The following is a 16,484-nucleotide window of genomic DNA, read 5'->3' as shown; positions in this document are numbered from 1 at the left end:
TTTTTTTTTTTTTTGATGACAATAAAATAATTTGGAGAAAAAGACAAGTGAATATTTTTCATGTCTTTTAACTGATCTTGTATGTGAAAATAACAGCTTGGTACTCATGCATGTTGATTATTAAAGCAGGATCACAGGTGTGTTCTCACAAAGCAAGTGCGCTGAGAAGCCCCAGGTGGCAAATCATTGAAACGCCAAGGGACTCTTATGGGACAGGCCGGCCGTGTCGCACAAACAGGTGTTGAGCAAGCTGCAACCTGCACAGGCCGTGGGGACAAATTACAGCTCACTTAAAAAAAATCTTGTAACCACTCATGGGTTAGAGGGGAAGGGGGGAAGGCAGAGTAAGTTTACACTGTGCATGGAGATTTGTTTATGTAAATGTAAAATGCTTTTAAGTAATTGGAGGAAAAAAAAAAAAAAAGGTTACTGTAAGCCTATTTGAAGTGTAACCATGACAGATTAGTAACTGACTTAAGGAAATATATTTCTTTAAAATGAACTGTAAGAATAGAATATGTAAGAATGAATATGTAGACAGTTAGAGCTAGATGTTTAACTGGTTGTAAAGACAGCTTGAGCAATATTAGTTGCTTCAATTTTTTTTTATTGGATGTGCAAGTACAGTGAGTTTATACACACATACACTTTCCTGTCATAAATGCAACGATGTTTGAGATTTGCAAGTTCATGTGCTACGACAGCAGAAGACTGTTCTTAGCTGTTGTAGCACATGCTTAGACTTCAGATTCCTGTTCTTAGCTGACAAGAGTGGAACCTGAAGCTACAGTGCAGAAGCTACAGTTATGCTTTTCTGATCACCATGGTTGTAAAGAGTGGTTCGAGTTACCGTAGACTTCCTGTCAGCTCAAAGCAGTCTTCAGATAAATAACTATTTACAGCATTTAAAATATTTGCCAGAATCACCCATTATAGGTTATAAAAAATGTTAAGTGTCCAACTTCATTCACTCAATTCTGTTATCTGAACATGTTCACCCCTATGAAATACTTGGAACATTCCATAAGTCACATGTTCAGTAGGAAGGTGCATCATCTGAACTTCCAGAAAATCATGGGAATAAGAAAAAGGTTTCATTCTTTTTTCCTTTATTTTCAGTGATAATGTGATAATGAATTTTCACTCTGAAAATACAATCCTGTTACCTAAATTAGAGATTGGAAGTAAATTATTAATTAAATATGCTATGAGGATTTTAACTGCAGACTGTGATTATTTGAAAGAATATTTAAAGTTTGTGGATATAGACAGCAGCAGGGGCAGCGCTTAAAAGTTTCATCACAATAACGAAGCCAATAACGGGAACAGGATACACCAGTGATGGGGTGCCAGTCCATCACACGTCACCATGCATTCACACACTCATTCACACATAGGGACAATGTTTTTGAGGGGGAAGTGGGAGGAAACTCAGTGGACATGGGGAGAACATGCACAGAAACTCTACACACACAGTAACCTGAGCTCATGATCAAATTCGGGAGTCTGGATTTCCAAAAGTCACATGAGGAGTGTACGCAAAATCTGGTTCACAAATGACAGATTTACAAAAATGTATGAACTACAATTTCAGAGTCGCTTTTAGTTACAGAACTGTTTCTAAGATGTTAAAAGGGATATTTCGCAGGCTGCTTAGTTTCTAACAGCTAGTGTAGTTCAGAATGAATCCAGGGAGAAATTTGGTACAGTTACTCAGGACTGCTAGCGGAGAGCTCTGATTCTTCAGAACCAAACCCGGTGTCCTGAGAGGCACTGCTGCCGGTGAGAGATTCTTCTTTTCCTTCATTGGCTCTCCCCTCCTCCATCTTCGTTGTTTCATCTTCAACCACAGCCTGATCATTACTCTCCTCTTCCCTGATCTCATCACTGGCTCCGTCCTCCTCTACCTTGTCTCCATCACCAGTCTGATCTTTACTCTCCTGTTCCCTGATCTCATCACCTGCTCCCTCCTCCTCTATCTTACCTTCAACAGTCTCAGCCGTGTCTTTTATCTCCCCTCCGTTCACATCGCCTACATCTTCAGATTTCGGATGGTGGACGTTGGCCAGCAAAGGGGCACTTTTGCTTTCTGATGGCATGACGTTAAAGTCGCGGAAGTTGTTTTTGGCACCCTGTATGTACTTCCCTAAGATGGAGGAAGTGCTTCGTCCTGAAGGATCCCGGTTGTCCTCTATGTCTAACAGCGTCTGGTGAATTTGCTTCATCTCGCTGTGCAGGTGTCCAACCACTTTACTCAGCTCTGTGACCCGGTTTCCAACATCTGCATAAAAAAGGTCAAAGGAAATATAAGTATGTAAACTGATGACATTTAAAACTCACATTCTTTCTGGATATATGTCAAACACACAAGTCTAGAAGTCCCTTTCTGTAACTCCAAAACAGTTTGCAAAAATAGTGAAAAATCTAGCAAATTAATTTCATGACTTAACAATTTTAATATTTTTTATTTAGAAATCCATCTGGTACCCTAAAGAGAACCTTGGTTTGTCCCTCTGAGGTAATCTTAACAGTTTTCCTTTTAGAAAAAAGGAAACCTATATTTACTCATTTCAAGCTTGGAATTGTCTTCTATTCTATTGGCAGATTATTCTGCTCCTTTCAAACATTTATTTATAGAATGAAGCAAAAAATTATCTGCCAATAGAACAAATCAATTTCAAGCCTGAAATTTCTAAAAAATTTCTAGCAAGAGGCTTTATAATCTTATTGATACTGATTATTATAATACACACATTCGATATATTTGAAATATTCTATACAAGCTGTTATGACTGGTGTGGGGTAAAAGCAAAGAATTTTAAGGTTGTATGGAATGTCAAAGGATGTGATTCTGAGAAAAAGCTGAAAAAATATCCTCAAATATAAGGGAAGCCTCATTATTGGGGAGGATTTGACCCATAACACTGACAAACTGAGATAGAGAAGCTTCCTTCCACATACCTTTGCGCTTCGTCTCTTCAAACTCTCTCCTGGCAGATTCAATATAGCGCTGCACTAAAGCCCGGATCACCTGATTTCTGTATGACACCTTCTCATCTGTCTCAATAGACTGCTGTAAGGAAAGTAATACAAATTAATAAAAAGCTTTATTATCTGGACTGCTATTTAAAGCTGATTGTGGAATAATCTCACCACAGAGCTGATGGGTGGATAGTCCGGGGTCGAATTAAAGTTACAACAGCAGCAGAGCTTTCTAAACAAAGACAAAAACAAATAAAAGCATTTGAACCTGTAAATCCATTTCTTTGCCTTGTTTTGGAGCTACAAATTGGAGCTAGCCTACCGTACGAGGTAGAAGAAAGCTTTTGGTGAGGGAATGATGTTGAAGGGGACAGGCATCGTGAGTCCCTCCCTGAAGTAGCTCAGGTAGAGTTTGGAGCGAGCAAATTTCCACTCCACATCCGCATCATCCTACAGAAGGTGAAATATGCAGAAATAACTCGGCAATAAAGCATCATTTCATACTACATAGCATGGTCTTCAATTCAAAAGCACATAGAAATAGCGTACCTCAATCTTCTGATAAGAGTTTGTGATCATAGCAATGAACATGTTCAGTAGCACAATGACGATCAGTAGTGTGAAGATCCCATACAGGATTCTGCCCACAAACTCAGCCAAAACATAATCAGGCATATCCACATATTCCTTATTGACAACACCAAACATTGTCCAGAACAGGAACTGGAAGGTCTCATTAAACCTGGAAGAGGCATGTAATTTTTTTTTTTTAATTATAAGCCCCAGTGCAATCAACAATGATGTATTAAATTCAATTACTTAAATGTATTACTAAGTATTAAATTTTCTATTATAACTAAGTTATAAGAAGTTCAAACCTTCCAAGGTAATTAGAGTTGACGTAAGAAACGTAGATATTGTTGATGCCACACAAAAAGGCTGTACCAATGATCATCAATATAAACAAGAACCTAGAGAGAGAAAATTACAAAAATGACATTCACAATTTAATGTAGTAATGGAGTAAATCAGGCAAGACATCTTTATAAGCTTTCTTATCACTCTTTGTTTTTGCTAAGTGCATTATCACTGTTTTATTGAACAATCTAGGTGAATGCTAACAACTTTGAGCCGAAAGAAACTAGAGAACTAAAGAAATTGCCTCTGATTTGTGAGCTCCTCAATCTGCTCCAGTTCACTGAAAAGAGCTGAAATTCCAATCAGTAGCATGATTATGGCACAATATAGGCATGCCAATATTCAGAAGATGACTTCTATTACTGTTTTTATCAGTGTGATGTTCTTTTGTTCATTTTTGTAGATAACACAGTGTCTAAACCAAATAATATCAACTAAATATTCTTTTGACGCAAGTGTGTGATAATTTAGAGATGCAGCCTGTGCTAGGCATGTGATACTGATTTTATTCTGCTCACGATTTACCATTTAAGAAAATCGTGAGTAACAATTTAATTGTCCAGAACAGATAGAAAAATGACACAAATTAAAACCTAAAGCCATGGAATGGCACCACTGAGTGTTACTAGTTTTATATGTAAACAACTCAGACTCACCTAAAAGCTATGCTTACTCGTTAGTGACATTAGCCTTGTAGCTCCAGGGCAAAATTGAAGAAGCAAACTGCAGACACTAACAGGTCTTGGCTGATTGACTATAATTAGTGTACGGAGGACATTGTTTATATTTATAAAAAAAAAAAAAAAGAAAAAAAAAAAAAAAAATTTTAAATCAAACCATTCTTGTATTTTTCAGCCCAGCAGTGAATGACACTTTAGCTTTGCATAACTGCTATACAACACTGCTTCTATACCTTATCATATCATCAATCATCTTTCCCATAGAGATCTGCAGAGTTCCCAGAGACTCTTGTGCAGGCAGGATGTAGGCCAAACGTGTGAAACTCAGCATGCTGGTAACAGCAAAGAGCACTTCAGCTATTAGCTGAGGATCCTCCTGATGCCAGTCTGCACGTGCTGGGAAAGAATGAGCAATTAAAGAGTTAGTCAAATGAAGGATCACTGCTCCAGAATGATGTTTCACCACTGTACAGAAACCATGTACTTTTTCAAATTAGATTAGTAATAAACTGTTACAGTGTGACAGCCAAGTGTTATTATGCCATAAAATATAAAAAAGCCAATCATGACCAATCACATATAGTACAGATACTTAAACAAACTGTATTCTAATTGTATTATGTTACTGTACTTAGGTCTGGATTTTAAGTACCTGTGCTTTACTTGGGGTCTTTTTTTGACCTCATAATTCTGACTTCTGCTCACTGAATTAAAAACTAACATCTCTAATTTACACTCTTCACAGTACATTCTCAACAACTATGCCACTACATTTCTCTATAATTATACAAGTCACAAGGTGTTTTTTATAAGCATCAGATAGTCAAGAAGTCGAGCAAAAAATAAATAAATAAAATAAATAAAAATAAAATAAGCTACACTTTGTGTAAAAAAAACTACGTACACTTTGTATTTATCGTGGCAGTTTGTATTGTGACAGCTAGCAACTGGCATTTAGCTAGTGTGTATCATCATGTTAGAGATAAGGAATAAGGCTGTTTCTTGGTGAAAGGGCCACTAATTTAGCTTCAGGAACTAAAATCAGTGTGTGATCTTTTTCTTTCTTGTACTTCTTGTACTTTTAGTTTCATACTTAAGAGTTTATAGTTGTCTTCTTTTCCTTGACTTTTCCTTTCCAGTTGTTTGCTTAGGTGACTGTATATTAAGAGTGTATAAAGGTGTTTTCTCACCAGATTGGGTAAAGTAGAAACAGTCCTCTGCATTTTCTGGTGACTGGCACAGAATGTAGCCTTTAACCAGAATGACCACTCGCAGGGAAAAAGAGGCCAGATACATGCTGAGCACCATCATATCCAGAAAATTCCACAAGTCCAGGAAGTAGCTCCTCAGGCCCTCGATCCAGACCTCCTTACACTCAAACCAGAAAAACCCTAAAGAAAACAATGCGCTTATGTCAGCACTCTACATACATCTCCAGAACTACTTGCCACATTTAAAAGTAAACAGTATTTTAAAAGGGGTCATCAGTGAGGCAGAGTGGTGTATGTAGTTTACATAATGCTCTCAGAACTCTACTGTTGTTTATTGTTGACCATTTCCTGTTTCCCTCGGGTATTAATATGAGGTTGCACAAAAAATATCTCTTGTTTAAGCTCAAAATTTCGCTGGTGATTTTTTTTTTTGTTCCGTTGCATGTAGGCAATCAACAATTCTGGAGTCCACTCTGTATGCATTACACTGTATGGTCGTTTACACTACAGCTAAATCCTGTTCTGTTATCACAGGTTTGGAGGTAATGAAGGAAAACACACACCAGCCACCCACACCATGTGGATAGAGTTGTGCAATATGGTCTGGTGCCTGGTTGAAGACACGTCACGAAACATCTCCATGATAATGGATTCCGCTAACAGTGTGATGAGGAACCACAAGTAGGAGGCAGAGTGAAGGATGAATTTGATCACTGGAATTTTCAAAATCTTTCCCACCTAAAACAAAACAAACAAACATTAAATCAACAACAGGAAAGACACCACCCACTTTGGGTATAAAAATGCCAAATGGAAATGTAAAGCACAGTAAGAATGTGGACTTTATATAAGTAAAGATATAAATATGTTTCATTGGAATGACCACACTAAATGGATGATACAAATTCTATTCAACTTCTATTGCAGTTGTTCTCAAAGTGGGGTCCATGAAAAAATAACCAGGGGCTCTGTCATTCTTCCTTCAGTTACTGCGGTTGAAATCACAACCCAATATTATCAAAGCTGTACTTATTATTGCATTCTCATAGTTATTAGTCTGATTTGTCCTTGACAAGTCAGGTCCTATAGTGTGTTCTGTCAGTGGGAAGGTGAGAAATAAAAAGCTCTATGGCAGTATTAAATTGCAAAAATATTATTACACACTGATGAGCTTAATATTTGAATAGTTTGATTAGGTTCATAAAATAGTGTTCAGTGCTGAGAGGGCCTGTGAATTTAATTTACAGTTAAAGGGGTCCCTGTCTACAAAAAGTTTCCACAATCCCAAAACTGACCTAATAATCTTTTACCTTTAAGTACTTGGCACACAAACCTTTGACTTTGGTGCAATCCAGTAGATGAGGCAGAGGAAAGGCATGGTGATAAAGATCCCCAGAGACACCAGGAGTTTCCAGGCCGTCCTGCTGCCTCTCCAGCCAGATAGGTTTCCAGACCAGATGGATGAAAGAACCTGCTGGCAAATTGGGTGGGCTACGAACTGTAAGCATAAAGACATATATATATTAGCTATACATGTAAAAGTATACAATGTATTCACACTATGAGCATTTAGAAATGGCATACATTAGTAATGTAAGTAATGGCTGTTAAGTTAGTTTGTGGCAGCTCAATTCATAATCCAACTATGTGTCAAAATGTAAGAAAAAACTAGCCTGTTTCTGGTTGTAGTTCACAGCGAGTCGTAATCGGGCCAGGTTTGGTATGCCCTCTTCGAACGAGTGCTTATCCAGCTCATCTCGACTGTTGGGATCTTCAAACCCACAACTGTTGAGAATGGTTGTGACCTCACTCTGATTCCGGCACATTCCCAGCAATTCCACGGCAAACTCCTGACACAGCTCCTCGAGTGCAAGGTACTGCGGCTGAAACAGGATTTAGACACATTTATTCAATTAGTACCGTGCAGAATAGTTCACATATGCAATACATTTAAAAGCAAGTCTAAATCAGCTTTATAAATACCAGTCAGTTGTTTAGCTTTATAAGTGTGTAACTTAAGTAAAGTTTGTTGAATTCTATGACAGATGAAAGGAATATTCAAGTGTTTTTCAAGCATGATCTCCATCTACTACATCTGTAGGATATGTGTGACAAAAATACCATGGACAAAAATTATACCATGGACAAAAATTTCAACACAGTTCACCGTACAGAATAAAGAATAGAAACCTAAACCTTACTAAAAAATTATATGTACATTGAGAATATAAAGTCAGTCGACTTTGCTCAGCTCAGGAAAACATGTTTAGTGTCTTGTCTACAGTAATCACACATATGCTTCAATTGCTTATGAATACATTTTTAACAAGCTGACAATCTCCGCCTAACCTTAAACTCCGGCTCCCTCTTGGAGAGTTTGCGAAGGTCCCGGCTTAGATAAAAAGCACTCAACATGGCATCCTCAGCAGTGATGGACAAGTATGCCCGGCTGGCAAGGCCACGGTAGGTGTTAATGCGTGACAGTGAGAACTTGAGCAAGTCATACTGGCGCCCATTCCGGCACTCAAGACAAGTACAGGAGACCTTGTGAGGCCATGGGATGACATGGCCCTTCTGTGTGAGCATGGTCACAATTTCATATAGATCCTTCTGGCAGGCCAGCGTCAAGGGCGTCACCCCGGGGGCAAAATGAGAGTCATCAATGGAATGGTCAAAAATGGCCTGGTTGAAAGAGTGCACATCCATCTTGTTGCCCTTCTCTTGATCGAGCCGGTCGAGGAGGCGCTTCACAATACGTGGCTGGTTAGTGTCGACAGCCACCAAAAGAGCCTCATGGATCTGTCGGAAATCAAACTTGACTCCATGTAGCAGAGTAACCATGGCGTCCTCATTGCCCAAGCGGATGGACAGGTTCAGCGCTTCTCTCCACTGCCTGTCTTCTGAGTCTTCCAGCTGGCGGATGATGCCATCGCCAGTCTTCAGCAGGCTACGGATTACAGACACGTTGCCCTCGTGAATGGCGCTGATGAGCTCCGGGGGAAAGCGCATCTTTTTGTTCACAATCTCGCGCCATTGCTCTGGCTGGAAGGTAGAAATTGACAATGCAAATGCAATATTATATCATGAATAACATTGAGGTTTTATTAATTGTATAGCTTTTGTTCCCCAAATGTTACAAATTTTCCTTTTCTCTTTGAAATCCCTAAATGCTATCAAATGAGAACAATTTAAAACGTCTCCCTTAACATGAAAATTTTCACTTTGTAGTTTGTGCAACTATAGAGAAATAGTAGAAATGCAGACTGATCTCATATAAAATCTATGTATTATTTTTTTGGCAATGAACAGCCTGAGGATACAAAAATTGTCTTTGAACCATTTACAAAATATATACTCTACAAAACCTTCAGTGCATGATAATTAAAACCAGTTTAGACAATAAATACATGTTCCTACTTTTGAATCAAATTGCAACAGTTTATATATTTCCGTAAATATGCTTTGTGACAATGGCCATTGTCAAAAGCGCTATACAAATAAAATTGAACTGCACAGCACCCTGTAACAAAAGAGGCACTGCTTTGACAACTTCTGCTACTTTATTTGACTTTTGTAAAGTAACAGTCTGCTCATTTCCACCTAAACATACATTAGGTATTAATGCAAGGTAGGATCACAAATCTTATCTTACCGTGAGGTGCTCCATCGTGCCTCAAACTGGAAAAAATATTATCAAAAACAATATTCCTATAAATCTGTTTAATGAAAATTCAGTAATTCCACATGTCCAACATGATCTACACCTCTTGAGCCTTCAAACACAGGTTGAGATATTGTCGAAACCTCTGTAACTGGACTGCAATCTGTTTTTAGTTCGCTCCAACAGTTCACACGCAACTGATGAGTCAACAGCAGGTCAACACACCTGAATGGGTTAATTCACCTTCAATTACTTCCCCAACCAAACACCTTGCAATCCCCAAGGGTCACGGCCAATTAAAAACACAACACTGACAATATGTTGCACATCTAATTATGGCCCTTTTTTTCAGTCTAGCTCTTCTGCCATAAATATTTCCATCTAAACAGAATAACTGTGAATGCTGTGCACCAGACATCACAATACAAGGTTTGTTTTGCAGATATTTTTTTGTTTTATAGATATATTTTTTGACACCATAAAAAAGGTGAACAGAACATTACAGACCATTTTCAACCACATATTTTTGTATAAAACAATTCCAGATTTTACAAAGTTAAGAACATTAAAAGTCAAGTATTAAAATATTTAAATAATACAAACACATCTTTACCACATTGGAAAAAAATACAATATTCTTTCCACATTCATGTGGAAATTCTTTGAGTCTCAGATTCAGTCCAATATTTCAGTGCCGTACACATTATACCCACCATGACATTAGATATCATTAGAAAACATGGTGACACTGATACTCCTTGTCCTCCAGCTAAGGCGTGAGAAGCCACACATAAATTACGTCATTCCTCATTATTTCATTAGATTTACTGACCGACATTGTCCTCCAAAGGATTTTAGACTTACTGTAATCACTGATTTTACATTTGTTCATTTGGCTGACGCATTTACCCAGTCAGGACGACACTTAGTCCAACCACACAGTGTCACCACAGGTACTGGCATGCTGTTGGATGCAGTCTGTAGGGAACCTGATGGAGCACAGAGGACATGGCACCAGGAACTCATCCGTGCTTGGATCAGAAGGTGGATGAAAGGAAAAATATGACCCAGGTTCTCTCTCCATGACACTCGAGAACTCAACTGAACCAGAATCCAGACAGGAAGAGGCATGAAGCGGCAAGTAGTCTGGGCTGAAAGACACTGCATGGCATAGAAAAGAGGAGAAACACAGAATTAAGGACAAAGGAAAAATCCTTCTAAAATGAAACACACAGGCACACACAATGGCTGTAAGAATGATTGTCATGGGAGAACTAAAGTGTATATATATGAGTAAAAAAACTGAAAATAAGATATAAGACACTATATGGGCAAAAGTATGTGGACACCTGACCATGACCTCCATATGTGGGCCTTCCCCAAACTTTTGCCACAAAGTTGGAGACATATGATTGTCTAAGATGTACTTCTATGATGTATCTTGCTGGGGTTGGGGTGCTGGGGTTTGAACTCATGACCTTCCAATCAGTAGTCCAACATCTTAACCACTAAGTTACCACTGAATGCAGACAGTGCCCTAGGCCTCCTCATCTGACATGAGTGCCTAACCTCACTAATGCTCTTATGACTCAATGAACAGAAATCCCCAAAGCCATGCTCCAAAATATAATGGAAAGCCTTCCCAGAAGAGTGGAGGCTGTTATAACATAAGGGGAGTCAACTCCATATTAATGCTATGCCTTTGCTATGCCAGGTGTAACTTAGAGGAAAAACTTTTGCTCTATCATCTGAAGACTGCATTCACTCTATCGATCTGGAGATTGTGTCCAAGATTTCTTCATAATTAAATTCCAAGTTTTTCTTTTTTTAAAACTTCTTTCATCAACGTGGTGGTCTAATTTTCATTTTGGTTGACCTGCACTGCCATTCAACTAACTACTGATTTTTCCTTTATTGCAGGAGCATGATTTGTCAATTCCTTTTAATTAATACAATAACAAAGTATGAATACATAAAGTGATATTACACATTAATTTCCAACAGGTATTTAATGGAGTCTCTCTTTATATTTTTCTATCGCTGAACTGTTTTCTATCGGGTATATCGGGCATTTGTTCTACAAAGTCAATATGATATACCCTGTGCATGATTTTCTTTGCTTGAATAAGCAGCACAATGTTCACTTTCTGGGGCTTAAGCAATATGAACAAAGGGTATGGTGCCACTGCTTATGTTCTCTCGGCCTGTGGCAATTAATTATTACAATAACATGAAATGCCAACACGCATGCACACCACACCACGCACCCTTACCGCCACATATTGGGCATACAGTCTCAGGAGGTTCAGGATAATCTGGGCTGTTCTTTGGTGGTGATGTTGTTGGTATATGAGATTTAATAGGGCTGTGTCTGAATGCATTGTTTTTCTTCTTGGTGGCAGTAACATCTGATGTACCACATCTGGACCTCTTTGGAGTAGAGGACATGCTTGCCTGCTCTTGTCTGAAAAAGAGAAAACATTTGGATAAAAGCCTTTGCCAAATGAATACATGTGAATGTAAAAAAAAAATAATAATAAAAAATTAAAAAAAAAATCTAGTCATGATTGCCACAGAGCATAATCAATGCTCTAGTGATTTTGGCCAGACACACTGTGACTAATTAGCTAGATGAACACTTATCACTAGGTCACTTTGACCAAGCGAACATTGCAAGGTAACTACAAAAAAAGGCACTGTATCAAATGCAGCCTGTGCACAGTAGGGTGGTTTCAGACCTTTAATTTTACAAATAAAAAGTAAAAAATAAAAACGTCTGGTGCATTAATCTGACATTTATTTTCTCAGCAGACAGCAAAACTTCCAGAAAATACAGTAACCATTGGTTAAACACCAATTATTAACAAGCAAACTCTGACAGGGAATTTAGGCAACTTTCATATAATGTTATGTATAAACATGTATACACAATGACTAACAAAATAGACTAAAGAACGTGAGAGCAACTACCTGCATTTTTCTCACCTTCTAGGTACAAACACACCTATAAAGTTTCTTTTTCAAGGAGAAACGGTATCACAAACTTGATGTTGCCATCCCAGAGTAGTGATTGATAAAATGTTTTGTCAGTTATGCGACTACACATTATATAGCCAGAGACACAGATCACCTCAACTGCAACTCCGGCACATAGTACAGTGTGATATGGTGACCTCTATACAAGACCATTTATGTTTGAGCATGTGCAAAATACAGTACATACACTGTTTCTGACTTTCTCCTGCATGCCTGAGGAGTCCTGGCTGGACCTAAAAAGGAAGAACATCCAGTTGAACATACTATTATAATAAGTGCACACTGTCTCAGACTCAAATGCCTCAGTTTCAGGTAAAAACCCTCCAAACTCTCTGCTAAGCATCAGTCTTACCATGCTTTGTGTTCTGGGTCTTCTCCTGTCTCTCGTTATTGCTGATTAATGCACTGCAGGACGTTTTGTGTAGAGAGCGCCTGATTGACTGTGCAGCTGTTACCATGCGCTCTGCCCTGCTCAGTCTCCCCGGATCCTTTGTGGGTTCTCCTGGAGAGCTTTCTCTGAAAGAGAGAGAGAAAAATAGACAGAGAAATTAACCCAAGATCCTTAAGCAGTCTGCTTAAATCAGACTAGGGATGAACACACCTCAGTTTGGGTTTGCATGCTTGGCTTTGTTGGATTGTATACTGATAAGATTTTACGCACATGAATTTACACTTGCAGTGAAAATCTGGTTCACTAGACTGAAACCTGCATGTAATATACAAATCAGGTCATTACATTCAACTACTTCCTCTATTGTTCCTGTATTAAAGGTGTGTTGAGTGTATTTCTGCATGTATTTTTCCTTAAAACATCCCAATTCTAATATTTATAATAATAAATTATATTTTTATAATAATAATCTCAATATTTAATATGCATAAAACAACCACAAAAGGTTATATAAAGGTCTTATAAAGGTTATAAAACCTTTAATTTATGCTCACCCTGTCTTTTGGCCAAAGAAGGTGTGTTGTACAGGAGGGCTGGAGATCCACTCTCTTACTGACCACATCTTATCTGGTGTACTCTGTTAAAAGCCAAGCAAAAGATCTTAAGCACCTGCCCATGATTTTGAGCATCCCTTTATTACAAGTTTATGCTTCTTAGTAACTTACAAGTCACTCTCAATGAAGCGGGCGTGGCTTTTTTGTCAGTCAATTATCTGCCCTATAGGTAAGCCATCACATGTTCTTCCCACAGGAATGAAGAAAATGTCTTGCAGGGTCTTACCTGATTTTTGGTAGTTGGGTTCTCCTGATTGGCAGATGGCTCTTCAGTGTGTTCATCAGCAGTGCGGACACGAAAGAAAGACAGACCAAATTGGTTGCGCTTGTTGAAGGGCTGACTGCAGGTGACCCTCAGCCTGTCCCAGCTCTCTTCAGCAGCCTGGGGCAAGAAGTCACCTGACCATGCCCAGAGAAAATAACTGTTAGATCCCTGCACTTTCATCACCTTCACCCACACATTCGTGAGCTAAAAAAAAGGAAAATGATCCATATTCACAAATTCTTTGTTATCTTAATAAACAACTCAATAATGGTCTAAAAAAAAGTGAGACCTTTTTTGAACATGCGCACAGTGTGCTTTCCTGTGCCTTGTCGTGAATCAGCCGGGCTCATCAGGGTCGCAGTGGGCAGCAGTGGGACATAAGCATGATCTATAGACCATGAAGAACGGCCAACATCCACCTGAATGAATGCAGAGCCATGGTTTCCTTAAAAAAAAAAAAAAAAAAAAAAAAAAAAAAGCAAAGGAAAAACACAAAGTGTAAAAGCATGAAACACTTACAGATAAGTATATCTACTTCATTAACAGTGCATGTTTACAGTGGGGAAAACATTCCTTAATCACAAATAAAGACCAAATAAACAATGTGTTGTTCTCTGCACTGAGGTCTCATGTGCTAATTATTACTGGCCTTGCCATTATAAATTAAGTTCTCCAGTGGCTCGTGACATAAAAGTGGGTTGAGCATGAAGTGGATTGTGGGGTGTTTCTCCACAAAATATGAGATTACTGGACTTTTGTGGCTTATTTTGAAAAAGCATCTAGTGAGTTGTGCTAACAACTTATAACCTGTCCTGACATTCAAATATTAAACAGTGACAAACTGAGCTACTGTCAAAATTTCAAACAAGCTTCACAGAAAATTCTACACACATGCAATAGCTGTTCTCAGCATAATGAGATGACAGATGAGAAAATAAAAATAAAGTGACTTAGTAAGGTGTTTTGCCACCTAAACATACATCTGCAGACTGTGTAAGATTGGACTGATAATACACAAGCGCATGCACACACACTCATACTCCATCCTTTTTCTGTACTGCTTATCCTACACAGCATTGCGTGGTGACCTGCACCCTATCCCAGGAACAAGACTCAGGGCACAAGGCAGGGCACAAGGCAGGGCACACCCTGGATGGGGTGCCAACCCATCGCACTATGGAGATGCCAGTCAGCCTACTGGACTGGGGGAGGAAACCGGAGTACCTGGAGGAAACCCAGGAGAACATGAAAACTCCACACACGGGGCGGAGGCAGGAATCAAACCCTAACCCTGGTGGAGCACTCATACTCAACATACTCACTTGAACACTATCCCTCTCCCTTTTCAATTTTTTTACACATTTCTGTATTGACTACCTGCATTTTTGCAGCTACTGTATTTATAAAAACATTGTATTTAATTTCTTGTCACTACCATACTCTCTACCTGGCTGCTGCCCCCAAAACTGCTATGTCCATATATGGTATAAGCTTATCTCCTCAATACTGTCATATTATGTTATGTTTACATTCACAGCATTTGTATTATATTGTTATTCTTTTGCACTACCTGTTATATCGGACACTTCCACACTAGAACTGTGTACTGATCCTCACTGCACTGGCTCTTACTGTGCCTACTGTCCTGTTTCAGTAGATATTATACTGCAGTATATGGAGTAATGTGTAGTCTCATGTAGCTCTGTGTTGTTTTGTGTAGCACCATGGTCCTGGAGGAATGTTGTTTCGTTTCCCTGTGTACTGTACTAGCTGTATATGGCTGAAAATGACAATAAAGCCACTTGACTTGACTAACACTCAGTGGAGAGAGGTCTATAGAGTTTGCATGAGGTTTAGGTTTATTGTTGATTTGTAACACTAGGGCACTGACCCACATCAATAAAGGCGATGGTGGAGGCCCGCTCCAGCTGCAGCTCGGCTTTAAGCAGGCCGCTCCGCTCGGCTGCACTGCACAGCCACGGCCTGCTAACTCCACCGCCAGAGCACAGGTTCACCACACGGTGCTTCGGGTCCTGCAAAACCACATGTTACCTTTATTTATCTGAGAATTCGTGTAGGTAGACACTTTATTTTAATGTTATACAACCAGAATTACTGCTAGGCGCTACACAGAAGCGAGGTTAGCTAGCTGAGGATAAACATAAACACATTAGCGCTTACCTCTGACGTGAACGAGACAACATGTTTAATTCTAACTGGTGCCATTGTGAAAGCAGTTCACTTAACAACCAAAATGTTTTTTTTTTAAATATAGTCAAAATACAATTATAAAGTTTTATTAAACTCATTTATCCGAGTTGAGAACTTCGAAACAACTCGCCGTTTTTCCCGCCAGCTGTTTCAGCTGACTGTCGCTAAGCAACGCAGCTCTTCTTCCTGTTTCATGGCAGTTGAGGCGCCATTTTGTGGCGCTTTAGCGCCGCCTACTGAAGCGGTGTGTTTAGAGCGTTGAGGAGGGAAATTGCTGGGAAGGTCGTTAAAACACTGTCTACATACTATACAGTTATGTGTATGTTTTAGGAAATACATAAATACATATAATTTTTTTGCCTTCTGCATAAAAAGGAATGAAAACAAAACAAAACAATACAAACAGCATTTTTGTTCTAAATTGTTTTTATATTGCATTTTATTTCCAGGTTGTAACATTACAAAATGTGTAAAAATTCATACTTATGCAAGATACTCTATGGTAAAACCATCCA

General features: G+C 38.8%; 2 protein-coding genes across 2 annotated transcripts; both read right to left on the bottom strand.

The window, feature by feature from the left end:
- Nucleotides 1-74: 74 nt before the first annotated feature.
- trpc2b (transient receptor potential cation channel subfamily C member 2b) lies at nt 75-9,800 on the bottom strand. Its single transcript, XM_026938373.3, has 13 exons — nt 9,444-9,800; nt 8,141-8,833; nt 7,465-7,674; nt 7,125-7,289; nt 6,355-6,529; nt 5,771-5,971; nt 4,814-4,976; nt 3,861-3,953; nt 3,532-3,724; nt 3,305-3,432; nt 3,154-3,214; nt 2,962-3,073; nt 75-2,281 (listed from the first exon to the last, which is right to left on the bottom strand). The coding sequence occupies exons 1-13, from the start codon at nt 9,456-9,458 to the stop codon at nt 1,710-1,712; spliced, it is 2,781 nt and encodes a 926-aa protein (XP_026794174.1). The 5' UTR covers nt 9,459-9,800; the 3' UTR covers nt 75-1,709.
- Nucleotides 9,801-9,972: 172 nt separating this feature from the next.
- Nucleotides 9,973-16,151, bottom strand: xndc1 (xrcc1 N-terminal domain containing 1). Its single transcript, XM_026938482.3, has 9 exons — nt 15,940-16,151; nt 15,650-15,791; nt 14,048-14,203; nt 13,720-13,892; nt 13,434-13,516; nt 12,841-13,004; nt 12,676-12,721; nt 11,726-11,916; nt 9,973-10,613 (listed from the first exon to the last, which is right to left on the bottom strand). The coding sequence occupies exons 1-9, from the start codon at nt 15,982-15,984 to the stop codon at nt 10,378-10,380; spliced, it is 1,236 nt and encodes a 411-aa protein (XP_026794283.3). The 5' UTR covers nt 15,985-16,151; the 3' UTR covers nt 9,973-10,377.
- Between the last annotated feature and the right edge of the window lie 333 nt (nt 16,152-16,484).

Source organism: Pangasianodon hypophthalmus, chromosome 15 (genome assembly GCF_027358585.1).
Source record: "Pangasianodon hypophthalmus isolate fPanHyp1 chromosome 15, fPanHyp1.pri, whole genome shotgun sequence".
Classification (NCBI taxonomy): domain Eukaryota; kingdom Metazoa; phylum Chordata; class Actinopteri; order Siluriformes; family Pangasiidae; genus Pangasianodon; species Pangasianodon hypophthalmus.
The sequence above is the reverse complement of the archived record's forward strand: the minus strand, read 5'-3'. Positions and strand labels throughout refer to the sequence as shown.